The sequence below is a fragment of the Eurytemora carolleeae genome, unplaced genomic scaffold (genome assembly GCF_000591075.1).
Source record: "Eurytemora carolleeae unplaced genomic scaffold, Eaff_2.0 scaffold289, whole genome shotgun sequence".
NCBI lineage: Eukaryota > Metazoa > Arthropoda > Copepoda > Calanoida > Temoridae > Eurytemora > Eurytemora carolleeae.
This window is the reverse complement of record NW_019396372.1, coordinates 554,909-578,873: the sequence shown is the minus strand read 5'-3', so window position 1 is coordinate 578,873 and position 23,965 is coordinate 554,909. Positions and strand designations below refer to the sequence as shown.

Here is a 23,965-nt window from a genome sequence, read left to right as displayed (position 1 = left end):
ATTTTCATGTGGAATTGGAAGACAACCAAAACTTAAAGACTTTACACAGAGTTCTGTAGAATAAAGTGGAATAGGAAAACGACCAGAAACTTAAAGACTCTACACAGAGTTCTGCAGAATAAAGTGAAATAGGAAGACGACCAGAAACTTAAAGACTCTACACAGAGTTCTTCAGAATAAAGTGAAATATCAAGACGACCAGAAACTTAAAGACTCTACATACAGAGTTCTGTAGAATAAAGTGAATTAGGTAGACGACCAGAAACTTCAAGACTCTACATACAGAGTTCTGCAGAATAAAGTGGAATTGGAAGACGACAATACACGTAAAACTAAAGTAAATTGGACGTATAATGAAATTTATTATGTTTTCAATAATGACTTCTCGTCTTTAACAACAAAATAGTTTAGATTCTAATATGAAACCAGATAAATTTGCCTTTTTCATACTCTTATACTTTTCAACTCTTATACTCTTATACTTTTGTGTAGGTCTCGTATAAGAAGATTGAAACGAACCAACTGATGGCGTCTATACAGCTTGGTATCCATGACAGTATCGGAGGTCTCGCTAAATACCCGGAAAGGTAAGATAAATAATCCGCAATATCTTGAACACTATAGTTTCAGTAGAAGTAAATATTTCCATTTACTGATAGCACCGATTGAAGGATTCATATCTCTATAAATTGGATAATGAGATAGATCGAAAGATAGATGTTACCGCCATATTATGTGAAAGATGGATCCCATGTCAGGCTGTGACATCCGTCTTGTGTTTACATTACATTACAATCCTTTCTCTTTATTTTTATTCCCTGAATATATAAATATTTCCATTTACTGATAGCGCCGATTGAAGGATTCATATCTCTATAAATTGGATAATGAGATAGATCGAAAGATAGATGTTACCGCCATACTATTTCTATTGGTTCTGAATAGACAACTAACACATGACTGAACCCTGAATGGATCAGGCGCTAATGGACCCGGCATGCAGTAAATTTTATGTTCTCCATCTGTCTTCTCTGAACACGCACAACCATTTTACATCCGAATATCCGAGCTGGGCCAACCTTTGCGGTCCTAATTTGGACTGTACCGCTAATTTATAATTACTAAAGCGGCAGACCTGTGTGTGAATGTTATTTATCAACTTTTCAAGCGTCGCAACACATTGTCCTTTTGTTAAATCTCACCAACTTTCTTATACATTTTTGCAGCCCTAGACAAAAATATTTCAAAATTGCAACGCGCTTGTTTCTGGCATAAAATTAAAAGCAGTAAAAGGCTAAATGCTACTCGTTTCTTGCGTGAGAGTGTGCACATCTTGTTATGTACTATGCAGTGTATTGCGCGCTGCAATATCAGTTTTATTAGTAAAGTTAATTTCTTTCTCTGATCGTGCTAAAGATAAAAATGTTAAAATCTTTTTACATGAGAGAAACAATTTGGTTTTAATAATTTACGTATCTAAAAATCTATCTATCTATCTGCCTTTCTATATTTATAACTTTCTGTCTATCTATCTTTCTTTGTAACCATTATTCTATATCTTTCTATCTATCTATCCTTATATATCTAACTTTCTATCTATCTTTCTATTCGTCTATCCTTATATATTTAACTTTCTATCTATCTATCCTTAAATATATCTAACTTTCTGTTTATCTTTATTTGTATCCATCTGAACCTTATATGTAATATATATATCTAACTTTCTATCTATATATTTTCATTTATGTTTATCATTTATGCATCCATTCTTCTATCTTTTTATCCATCTATCCTTATATATTTAACTTTCCGTCTATCATTCTTTATATCCATTATTCTGTGGCGGCGTAGTGGCGGAAGACGAGACTTCTGAGGAGTTTTTGAACCTAAGATCTAGACGCGGCAAGATGAGCAACTTCCGGCCACGTCACCTATCTACCTATTAAATATTTTACGTTCTTAGAAATTTAAGTATATAAATTTAGTAATAAAGTAATTATTTAACCAGGCGTTTGTTAAATTGAGCGTAGCTAAAATTCTATCTTTTTATCCATCTATCCTTATATATTTAACTTTCCGTCTATCTTTCTTTGTACCCATTCTTCTATCTTTCTATCCATCTAACCTTATATATCTATCTTTCTATCCATCTATCCTTATATATCTAACTTTCTATCTATATATTTTTATTTATGTCTATCTTTCTTTGTATCTATTCTTCTATCTTTTTATCCATCTATCCTTATATATTTAACTTTCCGTCATCTTTCTATCTATCTATCCTTATATATCTAACTTTCTGTCTATCTTTCTATTCATCTATCCTTGTATATCTATCTTTCTATCTATCTTTCTTTCTATCTATCTATCCTTAAATATCTAAATTTTTGTCTATCTGCCTTTGTATCTATGATTCTATCTATCTATCCTAGAAAATATAGCTAACATTCGGTCTATCTATCTATCATCAGAAATAAGTTGTTATGGTATAGTGTTATTATCCTTACCTAGCATTAACTCTTCATTAACTTAATTCTTCACACCTGTACATACATAGATAGATAATATATATATAAAAAGAGAGATAGATAGATAGATAATACATATGATACAATTCCTCTCCCGACATTCTCCTAACTGTCACTCTTTCCCATATCTACGTCCCTTAAAGGGACTGTAGAGGATATTTTAAGGAACCTTTCAGTTAAAGAGTGGCATGTTCGATTCACAGTGGTATAATGAAAAGCGTTGTCCGATCAAGAAAGAATGAGATATTCATGATTTCTCTATAAAACGATTGGTTATTTTTAATTGCGGTCTCTCTTTAAAGAGAGTGACCGGCAATGAATTGTAGTTGAACTGAGAATACAGTAATGAAGAGAAATTATTTGAAATCATTTGAGAACTACAAGACGTTTTTATGGTGTATAAGAGCGCAAATTCAATCTTTAAAACCCTCATAGATTGTTAATTTTGAAATCGGTCTTAAAAAAATTATTCAATAACGACGACGAAAAATGTATTAAATATTCTACATTAAACTAATTAGTTGTTTTGGAACAGGTTGAGAAAATGAAAATTAACTATTTCATCGAAAAATAATTAATTTTATTCAGTTATTGGTTCCTGAAATGTCTTATTATTCACAAAAATTTTCTGTAGATTTCCTGGAATTTTAATTGAAAATACGACATTTGAAGAATTTGTAGAATTCTGTATGGAATTTATTCTGTTACATAGTATTCATGACTCCCTGGAACTGTTAATATGTTTTTTCTTTGTCAAATTATTAAGTACACCATTAAAATCTTATTTAATTCTTGGAATCATCAAATTTTAAGAGTTTCAGGTCGTCTTTACAATCTCATCTTTTGTTGACCACCCTGTGTCTGGCAAAAATTTATGGGGAAACTTGTTATCAATTTTTTATTCTCTTCTATTTTGTCATGTAAGTATGTTTTATTAATAGCCCTCACTAAAATATCTCCGTAAATGAAAGTGCAACCCATTAAAAATATGAGTGCAAATTTTTTGTACAAGACAGTATCAGGCCTGCAAGCAAATGCAGACCCTATCCAGATTGTTGCAACGATAGTTCAGGGGGCAAAAACTGTTTAACTCAGGAGCTACATACACACAATCTGTTTGTATTAAAGGGACTGATCACGTATTTTCAACACTTTATCTGTTTGTATCAAAGGGATCGATTACGTATTTCAAGGGACCGAACATTTACCGATTCGCAACGATCTGGCCCAATTTAATAACCGAGAAAAACAGGTTCCTTGATAAAATTGACTTGCAAATATATGCAGCAGAGACAAGAAAGAAAATTGACAAACTTGATCTCATCTCAAATATGAAAGTTACTTGATTCCAGGGTACCGTCGTGAGTCGATTAAATATTGATGCTGAACAATAAACCAAAATTTAAATATTTTTTTCTCTCAAAAATAACGTTTCTTACTGAACACAGTTAGGATAACAATAAAAAATAAACCCATTCGTGACAAAAATTGGCCATCTCAACATAAATCAAAAAGTTCATAGATATTAGATAACTAAAAACATTTCGAACTTTACTTACAAAAGAAATGAGAAAGGACTGTTCCCTTAAGAGCTTAGTCTGACTAAGAACGTATGAGACATCCATCACCTCCTCTTTGGAAATTTAATTGTGGTTTCTCTGTAAAATGAATTTCTGCGACAAAAACAACGGAGAAGATTAATTAAGCACTTTTTTAGCCAGAAAATGTCTAGTTTTAGAGTGTACCGTTGTGAATCGGACATTTCCTTCTAAAGAACAACGACGACTGTACTTATCAGGGGAAAAAGAAAGTCCCCATGTATTCACAAGATCGACAAGGCGACTTTGACTTCTCTAAAATATAAATAAACAAGTACATTTGTTGCAAATTTTTATTATATATGTACTTTGGTTTAGATATCTATAAATACTATGAGATACGAGTTAACATTTAACACATTATACAAGAAATACAATAATGCTATTTTACTTCCTAATATTTAGTGCCCTGTCAAAACATACTTTTATTCAATAGGAAAAATAGTTACGCTTTTAAAGCTGTAATTTTCTTAATACATAATTAATATTTGATTCTTAAAGATTATATGTACATTGTACATGTATAATGTACATTGTACATGTATTATGTACATAGTGAAGGTTTCAAATCAAAATCGATTCCATCTATAAAGATTTGTTTGTATGTTAATTTTGTACATGTAAATATCAAGTTTTACAAAACTGGATGGTACCAAATAACACTATAGGCAGCTTTTTATTGCTTAAAGGGAGTGTTCGCAAACATTTAAATTGAAATATTAACTATATAAAAATGCATCGAAAAATAATCGATGACAATTGGTTGTAATATCTGAATGATTTGTTTGGAATTAAATTGATTATTTACGATCCGAGTTGAATGTTGCAACTTTCTGAATTTATTTGGACTACGTTCTTCGGTATGAGTCGTTTTTAACAATTTTCTCCTCATAGACGCAACTGAAAGAAGTAAGATTAGTAGCGATCAAAAGCGCTTATTTTACGCCGTAAGCCTGTACCCCCTTTTATTTTTCGCGAACACTCCCTTTAAACCCACTTCCTCTTTCCACACAAAATAACTGTTGAAAAATCGACTTAAAACCTCATTGCGGCTGACTTTGACAAAAGATATTTATAGGTTAAAAAATTCCAGTATACCCACAAAGGATGAGACTGTAAAGACGACCTAAAACTCTTTAAATATGACAATTCTAAGGTTGAATTAAGTCTTTTGGCTTAAATATAGATTTTTTTTTTGGCATTTTTAGATATCTGGCAACAAAAGAAACAAGTTGTAGTTGTAGAGAATTATACATATAAATCCCGTAGAATCGTCTTAAAGTCTCATCCTTTGTGGGTAACCCTGTATGAAAATTAGCGAGTCTCGAAATAATGAGCAACCTTTATTACTTACGGGCTTCTTAAAACTTCTTTGAATCATAAAAATGACAGTGATACCGTATGCACAATATATACAATGAAACCCAGGACTAGGGGTTCATAACTTTTTCTTTCAAAATCATATATTAAATTTCTTGAAATATATGCACATTTTCAAAAGAATATTCTAAACGATTTTAAGTCAACGCATTTTTATGTGATCTTTCAAAAGTGCCCAAAAGGGATAAGCAGCGCAGACCTTAGAATTTTAAACGGAAATAAAAATCTACATCCAATAGTAGATACAGATTTAAATTGCTTCTGTGAAATTGTTAATCTTTAACTGTTCAAGAGAAACATCACCTTCTTTTAAATATAATTTTTTGAATAAGGTTAACGGCTCCCAAAAATTAACTAAATGACATTTTAAAGCGTTCACAACTTACTTTAAATACATAAATTTCATAAATTTTCTTCACAACTTTCAAACAGACGTTGTCTTCATTTTTACAGGGTTCGATGGAAGTTTTTGTTTTTCCCTTCCATCTTCTCATTTTGTTATCCTTCGTTTATCCAGGTCCCGTCCAGTCGCCAGGTTAGTTATGAACTGGGTTGACCGGGGTGTTAAAGTATTCTGTACCTGTGTCAGGAACACGGCATTCGTTCCCGTCCCATATCCTTCCTAGACACATGTTAATTTAAAGTCAATTCTCAGTTAGATTTGAATCTTACATTTTACAATTACAACTCCAGGGTTTTAAGAGATATTGAAAAGAACTGAACAGATTCGAATTTCTAAAATGTTATAAAATAAATTAGGTTTTCTCATACTTGGACGTAAAGTGAAGCTCCTGCTTTAAGTATCCGGATATACCTGATGGTAGGGTAGCAACGGATACTCAGCTTCTGTTACTAGTATCCGGATATACCTGATGGTAGGATAGCAGCGGATACTCAGCTTCTGCTACTAGTATCCGGATATACCTGATGGGTAGGATAGCAGCGGATACTCAGTTTCTGCTACTAGTATCCGGATATACCTGATGGATGGGATAGCAGCGGATACTCAGCTTCTGCTACTAGTATCCGGATATACCAGATGGATAGGGTAGCAACGGATACTCAGCTTCTGCTACTAGTATCCGGATATACCTGATGGGTGGGATTGCAACGGATACTCAGCTTCTGCTCCTAGTATCCGGATATACCTGATGGTAGGATAGCAGCGGATACTCAGCTTCTGCTACTAGTATCCGGATATACCTGATGGATGGGATAGCAGCGGATACTCATCTTCTGCTACTAGTATTCGGATATACCTGATGGATAGGATAGCAGCAGATACTCAGCTTCTGTTACTAGTATCCGGATATACCTGATTGATGGGATAGCAACGGATACTCAGCTTCTGCTACTAGTATCCGGATATACCTGATGGTAGGATAGCAGCGGATACTCAGCTTCTGCTACTAGTATCCGGATATACCTGAAGGATGGGATAGCAGCGGATACTCAGCTTCTGCTACTAGTATTCGGATATACCTGATGGATAGGATAGCAGCAGATACTCAGCTTCTGCTACTAGTATTCGGATATACCTGATGGATAGGATAGCAGCAGATACTCAGCTTCTGTTATTAGTATCCGGATATACCTGATGGATAGGATAGCAGCGGATACCCAGCTTCTGCTACAAGTTTCCAGTTATACCTGTTGGACAGGGTAGCAGCGGATACTCAGCTTCTGCTACAAGTTTCCAGTTCTACCTGATGGACAGGGTAGCAGCGGATAACCAGCTCCTGCTACTAGTCAAGTATCCGGATATACCTGTTGGATATGGTAGCAGCAGATATTCAGCTTCTGCTACTAGTCAAGTATCCGGATATACCTGTTGGATATGGTAGCAGCAGATATTCAGCTTCTGCTACTAGTCAAGTATCCGGATATACCTGTTGGATATGGTAGCAGCAGATATTCAGCTTCTGCTACTAGTCAAGTATCCGGATATACCTGTTGGATATGGTAGCAGCAGATATTCAGCTTCTGCTACTAGTCAAGTATCCGGATATACCTGTTGGATATGGTAGCAGCAGATATTCAGCTTCTGCTACTAGTCAAGTATCCGGATATACCTGTTGGATATGGTAGCAGCAGATATTCAGCTTCTGCTACTAGTCTAGTATCCGGATATACCTGTTGGATATGGTAGCAGCAGATATTCAGCTTCTGCTACTAGTCAAGTATCCGGATATACCTGTTGGATATGGTAGCAGCAGATATTCAGCTTCTGCTACTAGTCAAGTATCCGGGTATACCTGATGGATAGGGTAGCAGCGGATAACCAGCTCCTGCTACTAGTCAAGTATCCGGATATACTCCAGGTATCTGAGTCAGGATCATAAACCTCAATAGTATCATGATGCCGGTCTAATCCCTCCTCCCCTCCCAGCACGTACATTCTCCCACCTTAGCACAGTTTACAATGAGAGTCTTTTTAAGTTAAATGGCGAAGAACATCTGTTATCAGGGGCGTATTCAGCAATTTGTCCATTGGGGGGACTTAAATTTTTTTCTTTCCAGGGGGCTCAGCACCAGTTAGGACCTGAAAACCCCATGAAAACCATAGTTTTCACTAGTCCAGGGGGCTGAGCCCCCCTGAATACGACCAGAGAAAACAGAACCCGGCTTTATCATTATTGAAAAACAACTTGGATATTATTGTAATCATTATTATTTCTCCGTTTATGACATTTTTCATTAAAATTTACACTGTAACTGAATAATTGATAAACCTCTTTTATAAGAATAATGGCAATTATAATTTTGTATAGAGATAACAATGAAACTGTGCGATTAGAAGACGATATTTAAGCAATATAATGTGTTTTGCTAATAATTTTACCTTGAAAATCAATTTACTAGTGAAATGGGTCTAAATCAATGCACAATTGCCGTGTTTTATGTTCATTAGACTATTTAAAATCTATATTTCAAGTCTGAATGTCATCTTCATATAACTTTTTTTGCTCCGACCGTAACGTAAGATTTAAGTCCCTAATAACTGTTTTCCTTAAATTCGCATTTTATTACATACACTTTTGATATCGAATTTTTCAATTGATATCTGTGTCCTGTGAACAGTGAACCGTGCTTAAAACCCAGATCAATAATCCACTGGATCCCAGGATAGGTAAAATACTAACCAAAACATAAACAAAATACTCTCAAAACAAACACATTGTAAAGATATGTTCAGTAATGAGTAATTAGTTATAAACATTTCTAATAATTGACTTATGGAATGGTATACATGGCAAAACTGAAGATGAGCATTTTGGAAACAAATTTTGCAAAAGAAATTATCAAAACTTTTCAAAATGTTCAAGTGATGTAATCGGATCTATTTTTTACAATATCCCTGATCCGGATCCGCATCAAAATATGTTAGGGAAGTTTATGATTACATAGGTATATTTAAAAAAATATCAAGTGCAGATTTTGGAAGTTTTTTGTTTGCTGATAATTAAAAGAGAAATGGCGAGTTTACCTACAGCCGCGGCCGCTGGCCGATATCTGCGCTCACACATACATCCGACAAACTCCCATTTATTCCGAGCAACATCATATCTTTCAACCTAATACAGCATTATTCATTGATTTCCTTATTAATTCATTCATTCATAGCACATCAAATATTTCCACCTGCATTAAATCTTACTCATTTGCTGATTTATCTATTCGTTCATTTATTCATTCGTTTGTCTAAAAAATACTGTTCCTTGTTTGTATTCTCTGTACTGGCATGCCAGCCTCCAACCACGTAAATATATCCTCCGAGCACGCATGCCGCGCTCCCACTCCGAGGTATCAGCATGCTGGCCATCTCAGTCCAATAACCTGTTTTATTATCATACCTGGAATATACAACAAGTGAGTTAGTGAAATGATGATACTGATGATGATGACAATGATGATGATTGTGATGATGGTGATGATGATGGTGATGGTGATGATGATGGTAATGATATTGATGGTGATGGTGATAATGATGATAATGGTAATGATGATGACGATGATGGTGAAGATGATGGTGATAATGATGGTGAAGATAATGGTGATGGTGATGATACTCATGATAATACTGATACTGATAATGATGATGATACTGATGATGATGATGATGATAATGATTCTGATGATGATATTGATAATGATACTGATGATGATGATGATGATGATGATGATACTGATGATGATGATACTGATGATAATGATTCTGATGATGATGATGATACTGATAATGATGATGATGATAATATTGATGATGATGGTGGTGAAAGTGATGATGATGATGATGGTGATTATATTAATGATGATGATGATGATGATGATGATGATGGTGATTATATTAATGATGATGATGATGATGATGATTATTATGATAATGATAATGATGATGATGATGAATGATTGATGATGGTTGATGATTATGATTATGTCTATGATTATTATGATACCTTTGAACAAGTTCTATCCCGTCTCCGTCTTCCAGAATAGCCCCGCCGGTAACGTATAGTGCGCCATCATATGCCACCACGGCGGGGCTCGTAACCGCCATTTTTAGCGGCGGTATAAACTGCCAACTATTTGTCTCTGGGTCATATCTAGAAATCAATATAATCAAATACGTGATAAATGTAGTCCATAATTGCCACGTGATGTATGTAATCCATAATTGCCACGTGATGTATGTATGTAATCCATAATTGCCACGTAATGTATGGAATCCATAATTGCCACGTGATGTATTCAATTTATATTTGCCACGTAATGTATGTTATTCATATTGGATAAGTTTTGTGGAGGATAACTGTAATCCGAAATTAACAACGTGATTTCGTTTTTTTTCAAAACAAATCTATTTTGTACAAATCATAGAAGGTTGATTGGTATTTTCTATCCATTAATAGTCAATATTTTAATACAAATGTGTGTACTCCGTATTTACCCCTGAAAAATGAAAAAGACTATTGATACAATTATAGATGAACCATTATATAAACTGATCATGATTATTGGTTACCTAAATAAAGATTATCTTGAACATCACGTTTCTAATTACTGAATAATTGGAAATAAATAAATAATAAAAGGAATGATAACAAATAAATGAGTGAACTAACCTCTCTACACTATCCAACCTAGATCTACCCTCCCAACCTCCAACAGCATAAACACATCCATCCAGCATTACCAAACCAAGCTCAGACCTAATACATGTGCGTAAACTGTACAGTTTACACTTAGTGTACAATTGTATAGTTTGCAAAGATCGCAACATTTAAATTAGTTGATTCCGATTCAAAATAGCACCCTCATAAGCTTCATCTAATAAAATTTCTCTGCAAAAAATTGACTTGCGCATGTGTTGAATAATGAAGGTTGCTCCAATTAATTACAAGAATTAAACATTTCGAAAGCAAGAAAACCATGTACCACATTTGTTATCAAATTCTGGTTTAAAGAAAGAATACTGATGTTCTGAATCGGACGTGTCATTCTTTAGTTTTAAATTAAGGGTTAACATTACGACGAAAGTCCCTAAAAGCAATTGGGAAAAAAATCCATCTTTGCAGCTAATAGGAGTTTAAACTTTTTTTTGTTAAAATCACAACAAACTGAGTTTTTCTGAAAGAGAGAAAAAAATTTTAATCTAGAAAAATTATCCAGATCTTATACCTACAAACATTCATCCCTGCCATTTCATGCCAAGCGTTTAGGACAGGATCATATCTCCACATTGCTCTACTTGCTGATCCATCAGGATATTCTCCACCTAGATGATACAAGGTTTGCGAGATCATTGCTCTACTAGCTGATCCATACTTAGGTTCCCAGAATCCCTACACCCCGTGCGCTTATATCCAGGGTTCAAAAATAGAACATGCCTTAAGCGATTAACAACAGACAACCCCAGGCGTGGTACATATCGTCTAGGGGAAGTACTGAGGGGTGTAACTTGCCTGGGGTCCAGAATAACCCCAGCAGTTTGCTTTATAAAAATAAAATAAATATATTCTCCATCTATACATAATGCAAGGTTTGCTCTACTAACTGATTCGTATGATAATAATTGCGAACGGAATTCATAGTCCAGAGCTTTCCAAAATGTGGTCTGTCATTTTCATAATTTGATCGGACAGGGGTTTTAAAAAAAAAGATTATATATTTTTTTCAAACTTGCAAAAATTGAGTCAAAGACCAATTTTGAAAGATCACAAGATGAACGAATGATTTAAACAAGCCGATTCAAAGACGATCTCAATGTCGTCTCTGAATGGATATTATGAACTCCGTACACTGTACAGTCTACTACACTACTACAGTACGTACTATGCATAGATTAAAAATAATACAGATAGAACACTGGATGTTGTCTTTTCAAGATTTAGGGGTTTTATGTTCACAATAACCCTGAGGCAGAAACCCAAAGGAGTTAAGCGCATTCCGCTTTGAATTACAAGACATAGAGAGCGTGTGTGTAACTCCTAAATCTACAGAATACAAAATCTGGTTTTCTACCTGTATTGTTAGTAATCTATGGTTCTATGTATTATGTACATAAAACCAACCTGCCATGTACAGTTTCCCGTGACCGCTGACCACAAGTCCATGTTTGCTGACCGCGAAAGGAAGACAGGCAAGAGTTTTCCAAGCTCCGGTCACTGCAACCCCAAAACAATTTATAAATTTGCTCAAACTTCTATACTTACTCTTAAATTCAAAGACTAAGAAGAAAGAGGGTGGGGTGGAGAAGAGATTTATTTTTGCAATATTACTTTAAAACTTTAAAGGGAGTCACCGGCTATGTAAGGTAGTTGAGCTGAGTAGAAAACTCCTACTAAATGAATCCTAAAGAAGTTTTCCACAACACTGCATACTCAGTTCAACAACCTTACATAGCCGGTCACTCCCTTTAAGGCCAAAGTTCCAAACTAAACGAAAAACATTAAACATGACTGAAGTGATATTCAGCATAGCTTGACAAAAGCAAACTTTTAGCTAAAATTGTGTTAATTCCCAAAACTAGTTTTTTTGAATTAGTAAATATTAAACTTAAATGTTAGATCTTACAAATTAACAAATTAGAAAATATTTTTTGAAGAGCGTCTTCAAAGCGCCAATATACCTCCCCAAAAATTTAAACTTTTTTTTAAAAATTACGCCAAATGGTAATGTTACCTATATCCCAGAATTCTACGCTTCTCATCACAACCTTATCATCCTCACCACCAACTGCCACTATTACCTAACCAATTAAAGGGATTGTAACGCCATCTTTACAGAATCTTATATTATCTAAGCTTTGATAATTTGATCATCATGATCTTCATAAAAAAGTTGATAACTTTCAGCCAATCCTTTTCTAGAAAACTTTTCTACGTAAAAAATGATCAAAAAATGTGTTCAGCTCAAGTAATAAAGTATTACATCCTATCATATTTCAATATAAGGGTTTTGATAAGGGTTACTCTCAAAGGATGAGACTTTAAAGACGACTGTGCGGAACTTTTAATGGCATTTTTTCTTACATTCCTGGTTCTTTTAAACTGTAAACAGGTTTTCTTACATTCCTGGTTCTTTTAAACTGTAAACAGGTTTCTTACATTCCTGGTTCTTTTAAAATGTAAACAGGTTTCCTACATTCCTGGTTCTTTTAAACTGTAAACAGGTTTTCTTACATTCTCGGTTCTTTTATCTGTAAACAGGTTTTCTTACATTCCTGGTTCTTTTAAACTGTAAACAGGTTTCTTACATTCCTGGTTCTTTTAAACTGTAAACAGGTTTTCTTACATTCCTGGTTCTTTTAAACTGTAAACAGGTTTCTTACATTCCTGGTTCTTTTAAACTGCAAACAGGTTTCTTACATTCCTGGTTCTTTTACACTGTAAACAGGTTTCTTACATTCCTGGTTCTTTTAAACTGTAAACAGGTTTCTTACATTCCTGGTTCTTTTAAACTGTAAACAGGTTTCTTACATTCCTGGTTCTTTTAAACTGTAAAGAGGTTTCTTACATTTCTGGTTCTTTTAAACTGTAAACAGGTTTCTTACATTCCTGGTTCTTTTAAACTGTAAACAGGTTTTTTATCTGCTGTATCATAAAGTATATACTTCGTGATTTAAAAACAATATAAAGGTAAAAACTAAATTCAGCCAAAAGATCGTTATGACTTAAGGTACTGTTATAGTTATTCTTTGTGCAATAACCCTGTAGTTACTGTTATAGTTAAAGTCATTAAAGTCTTATTTTTTGTACATAATCCTGTAGGTACTATAATAGTTAAAGTTATTAAAGTGTTATTCTTTGTACAATAACCCTGTAGGTACTGTTATAGTTAAAGTCATTAAAGTCTTATTCTTTGAACAATAACCCTGTAGGTTCTGTTATAGTTAAAGTCATTAAAGTGTTATTCTTTGTAAAGTAAACCAGTAGGTACTGTTATAGTTAAAGTCATTAAAGTGTTATTCTTTGTAAAGTAACCCAGTAGATAGTTAAAGTCATTAAAGTGTTATTCTTTGTAAAGTAACCCAGTAGATACTGTTATAGTTAAAGTCATTAAAGTGTTATTCTTTGTAAAGTAACCCAGTAGATACTGTTATAGTTAAAGTCAGTAAAGTCTTATTCTTTGTACAATGACCCTGTAGGTACTGTTATAGTTAAAGTCATTAAAGTCTTATTCTTTGTACAATAACCCTGTGGGTTCTGTTATAGTTAAAGTCATTAAAGTTTTATTCTTTGTACAATAACCCTGTAGGTTCTGTTATAGTTAAAGTCATTAAAGTTTTATTCTTTGTACAATAACCCTGTAGGTTCTGTTATAGTTAAAGTCATTAAAGTCTTATTCTTTGTACAATAACCCTGTAGGTACTGTTATAGTTAAAGTCATTAAAGGTACAATTTTTCCCTTTATTGAAGATTCACGTTTAATAAAATTGTCAATTTCATTAACATTTAATTTGGATTCTTTAAGGACACGGATTTATTTTTATATAAACAAATATTTTTCAGAAAGACATGTGAACAGAATAAAGGAAAAATTTTAGAGGCGCAAATTAACGTTTATAATTAAAGAAAAATTCCTAAAAGTGATATAATTATTTATTCTTGAAATTAATATTTTGATATTAATTTTTGGATAATCATAAGTTAGAACTTTTAATCATTTAAAGGGACTGTAAGCGTAGTTTAAAAAAAATGGCAATGCATGATTTACAACAGTACCCTTGAAAGTTATATCTGATCAAATTAAGTACGAATTAGATAATAATTATTTTGATTCATTTAAACTGTTTCTTTTCAATTGCGGTTTGTCTACGAAAGTGACTTACTAATTTCTTGCTTGAAAGAAACACTTTTCGAGTCAGAAAAACGATTATATCTTCCACATTTTTGATCAGAGTAGGGGTACCGTTGTGAATCTGGCATTGTCATATTAACATGGAGGGTTACTTTACATTAAGCTTACAATGCCTAGTTCATTGTAAGAAAAAAAAATGACGCAAAAAAAATCTCAAACCCATTGCATTTTTTTCGTCTATAACAATAAATCCAACCTAAGGAGAAAACTTTTGTAAAGAATAGCTTGCTTATCTCCCAGGTCTGAACTAGGCGGACACTTTTAATTTGAAAAAAGCTAACTCAATTAGCAAATTTTCAACTCAATTAGCAAATTTTCAACTCAATTAGCAAATTTTCAACTCAATTCGCAAACTTTCAACTTAATGCGCAAACTTTCAACTCAATTCGCAAACTTTCAACTCAATTTGCAAACTTTCAACTCATTTCGCAAACTTTCAACTCAATTCGCAAACTGTTAAATCAATTTGCAAACTTTCAACTCAATTCGCAAACTGTTAACTCATTTTGCAAACTTTCAACTCAATTAGCAAATTTTCAACTCAATTAGCAAATTTTCAACTCAATTTGCAAACTTTCAACTTAATGCGCAAACTTTCAACTCAATTCGCAAACTTTCAACTCAATTTGCAAACTTTCAACTCAATTCGCAAACTTTCAACTCAATTCGCAAACTGTTAACTCAATTTGCAAACTTTCAACTCAATTCGCAAACTATTAACTCAATTTGCAAACTTTCAACTCAATTAGCAAATTTTCAACTCAATTCGCAAACTTCAACTTAATGCGCAAACTTTCAACTCAATTCGCAAACTTTCAACTCAATTTGCAAACTTTCAACTCAATTCGCAACCTTTCAACTCAAATCGCAAACTGTTAACTCAATTTGCAAACTTTCAACTCAATTCGCAAACTTTCAACTCAATTCGCAAACTTTCAACTCAATTCACAAACTTTCTACTCAATTCTCAAACTTTCAACTCAATTCGCAAAATTTCAACTCAATTGCCAAAATTAGACTTTTCCGGATTCTGATTGGTCTACGCTTCCAGCAGGCGAATCTAGCTCTCTTATCAAATAGGAATGAACTTAATCCTTTGAACCACAAAACATACGGATTAATGGCGTCTGAAGGGATTTACCATTCATAAGTTTAAATGTTGACTAGATGCTAACCTGAGTAGTTCCTGCACTCATCCTAGGTCTAGTTCTCTCTCCACCTGAATCTCTTCGATCCGGTAGAAGATGGAATGTTTTGGCCTCGTCCACCAGTCTTAATTCAGGTAAGTTTATATACAGGGTGTCCCACGAAACATGACAGTTGATAAATGGTCTTGAATGTCGTCTTCCATACACTGTATTAGATATTAAAGGCTGGTTGCAGTTTATTTCGTTTAAAAAATCTTTCGCTCAAGTATATTTACTTTGAAATTAATTTTACTACAATATTACTCCTATATTATATTTTTATTATTGTCTTTGGTATTAGACAACCTGACAAATTATGGAAGAAGACATTCTAAACTATTTACAAACTGTCATGTTTCGTAGGACACTCTGTATTTTCGACATCCCCTTTTAAGAATCGAACAGGAAAATCCAGATATTTATCACAAATGCAACAACATGATACTAGAAGGAAAAGCTTTCTTCGACAATTCCATTATCAACAGTTCGGTCCTTTCGATCACAATTTTATCTATTTTAAACATATTTTTTCGCCTTTTCTATTGTTTACTGCTTTGTCGGCATATAAGTTTTCAATGAAATTAAGTACATGACAACTCCGTATATTATATAAGATTTTTTAAGGGTCCATTTGAAAAATTCTAACTAAATTCTAATTAATATTTTTTATTCTTTTACATGGCCATCGAATAAAATAGTATGAATTCTTACGCTTTTAAAGCGTGAATTCGTATTCTTTACGCTGAAAAACATAATAATAAAATTTCTCTTAACCCATGCCCCTTCCTTGTATTCATAGCAATTTTAAAAAGGTAGGCTTACTGTAAAATGAAAACCAGGAAACTGTTAAATTAATGTCGTCTTCTTATTTTTATTCAATTTGTCGCTATGATGAGAATTTATAATCTGTAATTGTTGCAAATGTTAGTTTAGAGAAAGTTCAGTTGGATCATACAAAACTTTAGCGACCGTGATTTAAAAAAGATGACGAAAACTTCACATTTTTTCGGACCTCACTTACTATATGCTTCGGAAACAAACAGAACAAAAAAAATAGTAGACAAATTACCTGCGGCATTCTGCGCTCTCCGTAACGGCAGCAGTTCTCTCGACAACATCGTGGATAAAGTACGGAGAAAGTAGCGGCAAGCGCACATGCTCCAAAATGTTGTAAAAACATTTAGGCACACGTTCTTGTGCCTAATTAGAAATAAAATACATGTTAAATTTTAATTCAGTTACCTCTAAATTGCGTACAAGCTGAAATTTTAAATTACATTTAAAGAATGGATTCTTAAATAACACCTTTTGAAGTTTGTTTACCCAGTAATCACCAAGTATATTTTTCTTATTAAATATTTCCTAATACTGGAGCTATAATAGATATCTTGATTGTAGATTTAAGAAATAATTAAGATGAATAAAATCTGAAGTCTCATCCTTTGTAGGTGTTACAGAAATGCATTGTTATACAAGAAATACAGAAACAATTAAGATACAAAAAACATAGATACAAAATGCAAAAAATAAACAAATAAAAAAATCAACCTGTTGGATGATTGTCAAAGCCTTAAGTTTAATCATAAAAATAGCGAAAGAAAAAAAGAGAAAATTTCAGAAAATTTGCTTATTAAAATAATTATCTGATTATTTAAAGGGACTGTAAGCGTAGTGTCGCTCCATGCAAAGACGACAATGCCCGATTCACAATTCTCCATTTATAAGAGACTTTCACACTTCTACTGCATGAAGACAAAAAGAAATTTTCAGGTATAATACCTTTCAAACTAGAAAAACGACAATATCTTCCACATTCTTGATAAGATACAGGTTTCAAGGGTACCGTTGTGAATCAGGCATTCACATTTTTGTGTGAGGTAACTTAAAATCAGGGTTACAATCCCTTTAAATAAATATTCTCTAAGCTAAATCTGCATATTTTTTGTTGAACCTGAAGCCAGGACAGGCAGGCGTAGAAGACGGTTTCCTCCTTGTCGACGACGAGCTGGTCGCTGCTGATGATCTCAACTAACTTTGACTCCGAGATAGTGTTGAACTCGTCACCATCTACTATATCCTGAACAATCAACTTTTCACAACCAGGATCCGAGTCTACAGTTTTACAGTTTTGGGAAGTCTTAAATGTTTTGTTTTGTTGTTATTAAACTAAAAATTATCCACTTACCTAACTTTTTATAGATAAAACTTATTATTGCCTCACTTACCTAACTTTTTATAGATAAAACTTATTATTGCCTCACTTACCTAACTTTTTAGTATCAGAAGATTGTTTAATGTTTATGATTAATATTTAATATTATGCCCATAATCTAGTTATTAAAATAGTAAGGCTGTCTGTTTGTTTGTATGTATGTATGTGGCCATAAAGCATAAANTATAGATAAAACTTATTATTGCCTCACTTACCTAACTTTTTATAGATAAAACTTATTATTGCCTCACTTTGTTTTAGAAATCCGCTAATGATACAAATCCGCGAAATCTTACATTTTCATTGTTAAATGATAAAAGATAAGTACAAATCTCTCAAAAGTATGAATAGCTTTACCTGAAAATGTTGAAGAAGGAAAGCTTTAGCTCTATGCATGAGTTCTGTACATGCATGTACTTCAGCAAAACAGTGAATACCCAGACAGTTAGTTTCATCCATATTCCTAGATATATATTCGTATCCATATTCCAAGACAGTTGGTTTCATCCATATTCCTAGATATATATTCTTATCCATATTACAAGACAGTTGGTTTCATCCATATTCCTAGATATATATTCGTATCCATATTCCAAGACAGTTAGTTTCATCCATATTCCTAGATATATATTCGTATCCATATTCCAAGACAGTTAGTTTCATCCATATTCCTAGATATATATTCGTATCCATATTCCAAGACAGTTGGTTTCATCCATATTCCTAGATATATATTCATCCATATTAATAGAAATATATTCTTATTAGTTTCATCCATATTCCTAGATATTTATTCTTATCCATATACCAAGAAACTTAGTTTCATCCATTTCCTAGATATATATTCTCATCCATATACCTAGATATTTATTCTTATCCATATACCAAGACAGTTAGTTTCATCCATATTCCTAGATAAATACTTTCATACATATTCCTTGGTATATATTTTCTTAATTATATCAGACACTTTTATCCGTATACATTATTCCAGTTATATTATCTATTTCTATCTTAAATCTATTTTATAACAGGATAAGTTTAGAAACCTTAAAATGTTTTATAAAAATTACACATTTAATCTCAATTTTATCTTCTCTTTGATATTTATGCTAAAACATATTAATATATAGATACATATGATAATGAGATGAAGATCAGATATTACAAACATTTTAAATTTTTATAAAATTGTGTATATTGTGTTTACTGACCTATCCAGGAACTGGCAGCAAGCATCTCTAACCTCGAGAACCTCGAGAAGGTTTGCTGCTGAGAGAAGGTTCTGGACGTTATGTTTAGTTATACTGATAGAACCTGTATACGCAAACTCTAGCAGGTTCCTAACAAAGTTATGTTTAGTTATACTGATAGAACCTGTTCTATCAAAGTTATGTTTAGTTATACTGATTATAGAACATGTATACACAAACTCTAGCAGGTTCCTAACAAAGTTAGTTTTAGATATACTGATAGAACCTGTTTACGCAAACTATAGCAGGTTCCTAAAAAAGTTATGTTTAGTTATACCGATAGAACCTGTTCTAACAAAGTTATGTTTAGTTGTACTGTTTGTAGAACCTGTATGTACGCAAACTCTAGCAGGTTCCTAACTAAGTTATGTTTAGATATACTGATAGAACCTGTATATGTTTAGTTGTACTGTTTGTAGAACCTGTATGTACGCAAACTCTAGCAGGTTCCTAACTAAGTTATGTTTAGATATACTGATAGAACCTGTATAAACTCTAGAAGGTTCCTAACAAAGTTATGTTTAGATATACTGATAGAACCTGTATACGTAAACTCTAGCAGGTTCCCAACAAAGTTATGTTTAGATATACTGATAGAACCTGTATACGCAAACTCTAGGAGGTTCCTAACAAAGTTATGTTTAGATATACTGATAGAACCTGTATACGCAAACTCTAGCAGGTTCCTAACAAAGTTATGTTTAGATATACTGATAGAACCTGTACACGCAAACTCTAGGAGGTTCCTAAAAAAGTTATGTTTAGATATACTGATAGAACCTGTACACGCAAACTCTAGGAGGTTCCTAAAAAAGTTATGTTTAGATATACTGATAGAACCTGTATTGTATACACAAACTCTATCAGGTTCCTAACAAAGTTATGTTTAGATATACTGATAGAACCTGTATACACAAACTCTAGCAGGTTCCTAACAAAGTTATGTTTAGATATACTGATAGAACCTGTATACACAAACTCTAGCAGGTTTCTAACAAAGTTATGTTTAGATATACTGATAGAACCTGTATACACAAAAGCAGGTTCCTAACACATAAAATAAGATCAGACCTTGATCTGCACGTTCTACTACCAAAATAAATAAAAAAATTTGAGATTCCAACATATTTCAACAACAACAAATGTATTGAACGCATAATATTGCAATATTGCATGTATACGCCTACGCCTACTCCTACTCCTGCCTAATCATATCAGGTTCTACTCCTACTCCTACTCCTACTCCTACTGCTACTCCTACTCCTACTCCTACTCCTACTCCTACTCCTACTCCTACCTAATCATATCAGGTTCTACTCCTTGTAATGGAACCACCTCCATGTCAGATTCTGCAAGACCAGCAGTAAACATTGCCTAAACAAGAAACACAACTTTAAAGGGACAGTCCTTGGAATTTCAAGTGATATTCCATTCCAGAATACCATTTATACCTTTAACTGATCAATGTGGAAGCTATCGTCGTTTTTCTACCTTAAAATCTGTTTAAGCAAAAGATTTAATCCATTGTTATCACTTTGAATTGAAACCACAATGAAAATAGATTAACAAGGACAATGAGATGCAACAGAGAAATGGACTAGTTGTCAAAATTAACAAGAAAGACAACTTTTTCTCCCATTAGTTGTAAAAATAAAGAGTCCCATTCAGCTGATATCTTTTTTATTCTCATTTAACTAAATGATATTCATCACATGAAACAACTATGGATAACAAGTATTAACTTACAATGGATAATATTAACAAATCCTTTAACAAATCCAAATGATTACTCGGCACAAACATTAATTATCTAATATCAAATTTTATCTTACAGGATTCATTGTTAGAAGTATCAAAGGGGGGGGGGGGACTAACCCTGAAATATGGAGAGAATGAGGATAGAACACATCTATGAGCAGGAAACTCTTGTTCTTCTACTTTTATTCTTACATCAGTAAACGTATTCTCCTTCCTGAAACAAAACTTTGAAATGATCCTTTCAGAAAACAAAAATGTTTGATCAAATTAAAAGTAGAAAATTAATTATTTTTTTCAATATTATAAAATATATTTTGAAGAATTAGCTGGGAGGGGGAAAATGGTGACTTTTAAAAGATTTGGGGAAAAAAATTAACTGGCAAAGTTTCCTCTTTTTTGATAACCTATAACCGACTCATAAAACTGTGTAAAAGGCAGACGACAAAAAGACATCCTTTATGCATATTATGTTTTGATTTTATCAAATGAAATGGGTCTCTACACTCTGTAAAAATGCTGTGTTTTATGGACATTGGAAATCATAACTTGAGTCCAAATAGATTATGGTACAATGGATGGCAACGTAAAATTTGTACACTCTCAGTACAGCTGTATTCCGACGTCACAAGTGTTAATTCAGTTTTTGTTTCCGACAAAATTATTAATAATATTGATAATTTTAGAATAAAGTGCTTATCTTATAAAGAAATAAATTTCTTTAGTTTCAGTTTCAACACTTTTTTATTTAATCTTGGAAAACATGTCAACTAATTTTAGAACATTTCGTTTGCCTTGTTATATTTGACACTTGTGACGTCGTGTATAATTGGTCCATTTCACTGTTGCCACCTATTTGCTTGAGTCTAACAGTCGCCTTTACCTCTTCAACAGTTTTATGGGTCTCAATGTACGTATTATTAATTTTATATTGGTTTTTATTGATTAATACTTGTGACCTGAGTTTGTTAAGCCCGTCAAGTATAATATCAGCATGAGTATCTCCTCTAAACTCTAGTTCTTCTATACTATTATCTTCTCTAGTATTCTCCTCTTCTATAGTTGATACTTCAGCTACCTGCAGTTGTACTTCAGGCACCTAGCATACAGATAATAATAATAATGATAATAATAATAATAATTGTACCTGCTGGGGTAGAAGAGGTCTAGGTAGCCTGGGAACCCCGGCCTCCGGCCAGGCATAAGAACGACGATTTTCAGCCATCACTATCTTTTTCATATCATTTTAAAAAATCTTATTTTCTTGTAAAATTTATGTTAATCTTCTATTTCAATTTTTCTTGTACGAGGGATGCAATAAGTTTTGCGAATTTTTTTAAGGTACTTCTAGATGTCTCAGCCCTGTTATTAAAAAAAAAGTTTAGCATATTTACACTGATTCAACTTTTTCACCAGCTACTGTCGATCAGATAATATGTTGGAAGCAATTAGCTTTCTCCCAGATCCCGTTAACGATGCTTGTCACACAGTAAATAATAAATATCTTATCTACAGACCTTTATCCATTTAAGCGTGTTCTAGAGGTTGGGTTACCTTAAAAAGTCAAAAGAAAGAGTCCTTAAAGAATACCTTTCTACTTTTCAGAAAACAAATCAGTATCTTTTCCTAGGACCTCTTTGGAGCAAATGATGTCCAAATCTTTGCCATTTTTCGAATCTTGCTTTATAACTTTGTTTGTAGGACCATAGCAGATGCCAAATTCATAAAAAAAATCAACCACTAGGAAGCCTTGCGAGTTTGGTTTGAGAAACTTTTAATTGTGTCAACTGTTTGTGAGGTTTTTGTGGATTTTGTCTGCTCAGTTATTTCCTTGTTCTGCCAACACCTTCCATTGCAATTTTTTCCTTTTAGTCTACTTGTAGACTATTGCTTTGTCCATATTATTATCCTCTAATGCTTTTTGGATTATGTCAATTGTGTATGCTTTATAATTGGAAAGAATTTTTTGTGTATCGAGGATCCCAAGTATCCTCTTTCCATGGTTGGTTTTCAAAATATTATCATAGTTGTCATTGCAAAGATAATTTTGTATAAGGGTCTACAGACTTGCTTGTAATCGGATTTTCAAGATTGAGATCATTTTTTTATATCTACATACAATATACGATTCAATGAGTCCAATTTCAGGCTTGTAGATCTAAAAATAACAATTTTTTAAGCTCCTAAGATTTCCAACTGGCATCGATGTAAAAAGTAAAAGATAATCTCCGTTTGCACAATTTTATATTCAATGTTAGGTTACAGTTTATTACAGTAAAATTGTTATTTTTAGATCTACAAGCCAAAAGTGTGGCTCATTGAATCGGAAATTGAACGTAGATTTTGAAAATGGTCTCAATCCGATAACAAACGAGCCTATATACCCTTATTCCCCGTTTTTTGAGACACCCTGTAGAAATAAAAAGTTTGAGGACTAAAGTCCGTTGAAAGAAGACAGCCGGGATGGTTAAGTGAGCTTTGCAGTGCTGAGACTTCTAGAGGATTACCTTTAATTTTTTTTGCAAAACTTATTGAACATACCTCGTAGAATATTGTGAAATATTCTTGAAAAATGATTGTCGACCTTTGTGTTTTATGTTCCGAGATATTGAAACTGAAGAATTGAATAAATCCTAGACATCTTTCTGAAAGTTAAATAGTTGAGTAAAATAAGAGAAAATTTACAAGTAAA

The 23,965-nt window shown here is 33.0% G+C and overlaps 2 protein-coding genes across 17 annotated transcripts in view; one reads left to right on the top strand and one right to left on the bottom strand.

Annotated features, from left to right (window-relative positions):
• Positions 1–496: 496 nt before the first annotated feature.
• Positions 497–23,965, top strand: part of LOC111701952 (phosphatidylinositol 4-phosphate 5-kinase type-1 alpha) — a 125,099-nt gene continuing 101,630 nt past the window's right edge. For all 14 annotated transcript variants that reach the window (XR_002765311.1, XR_002765310.1, XR_002765309.1 and 11 more), the window contains exon 1: positions 497–587. Coding sequence is in view for 10 of the 14 variants with exons in the window: in XM_023473445.1 (XP_023329213.1) it covers positions 526–587 (62 nt within the window). In the remaining 4 variants the exon portion in view is untranslated. The remainder of the gene's footprint in view (positions 588–23,965) is intronic.
• On the bottom strand, positions 4,406–23,926 carry LOC111701953 (kelch-like protein 12). Of its 3 annotated transcripts, none has more exons than XR_002765313.1 (20): positions 23,858–23,926; positions 22,421–22,504; positions 22,233–22,372; positions 21,394–21,490; positions 20,816–20,892; positions 19,480–19,608; positions 18,623–18,728; positions 18,005–18,130; positions 17,123–17,253; positions 16,042–16,138; positions 12,689–12,755; positions 12,079–12,171; positions 11,186–11,282; positions 10,630–10,716; positions 9,964–10,110; positions 9,225–9,360; positions 8,994–9,081; positions 7,762–7,912; positions 5,893–6,128; positions 4,406–4,620 (listed from the first exon to the last, which is right to left on the bottom strand). XR_002765313.1 is itself a non-coding variant. In XM_023473452.1 (20 exons), exons 2-20 carry the CDS (start codon positions 22,496–22,498, stop codon positions 6,092–6,094), a joined length of 1,884 nt encoding a protein of 627 aa, XP_023329220.1. In that variant the 5' UTR covers positions 22,499–22,504; positions 23,858–23,926; the 3' UTR covers positions 5,306–6,091. The 3 variants fall into 3 exon arrangements, 2 of the variants coding, with proteins under 2 accessions (XP_023329220.1, XP_023329218.1); XM_023473452.1 differs by lacking the exon at positions 4,406–4,620 and adding an exon at positions 7,213–7,273 and having other exon boundaries at positions 5,306–6,128; positions 7,823–7,912; XM_023473450.1 differs by lacking the exon at positions 4,406–4,620 and having other exon boundaries at positions 5,306–6,128.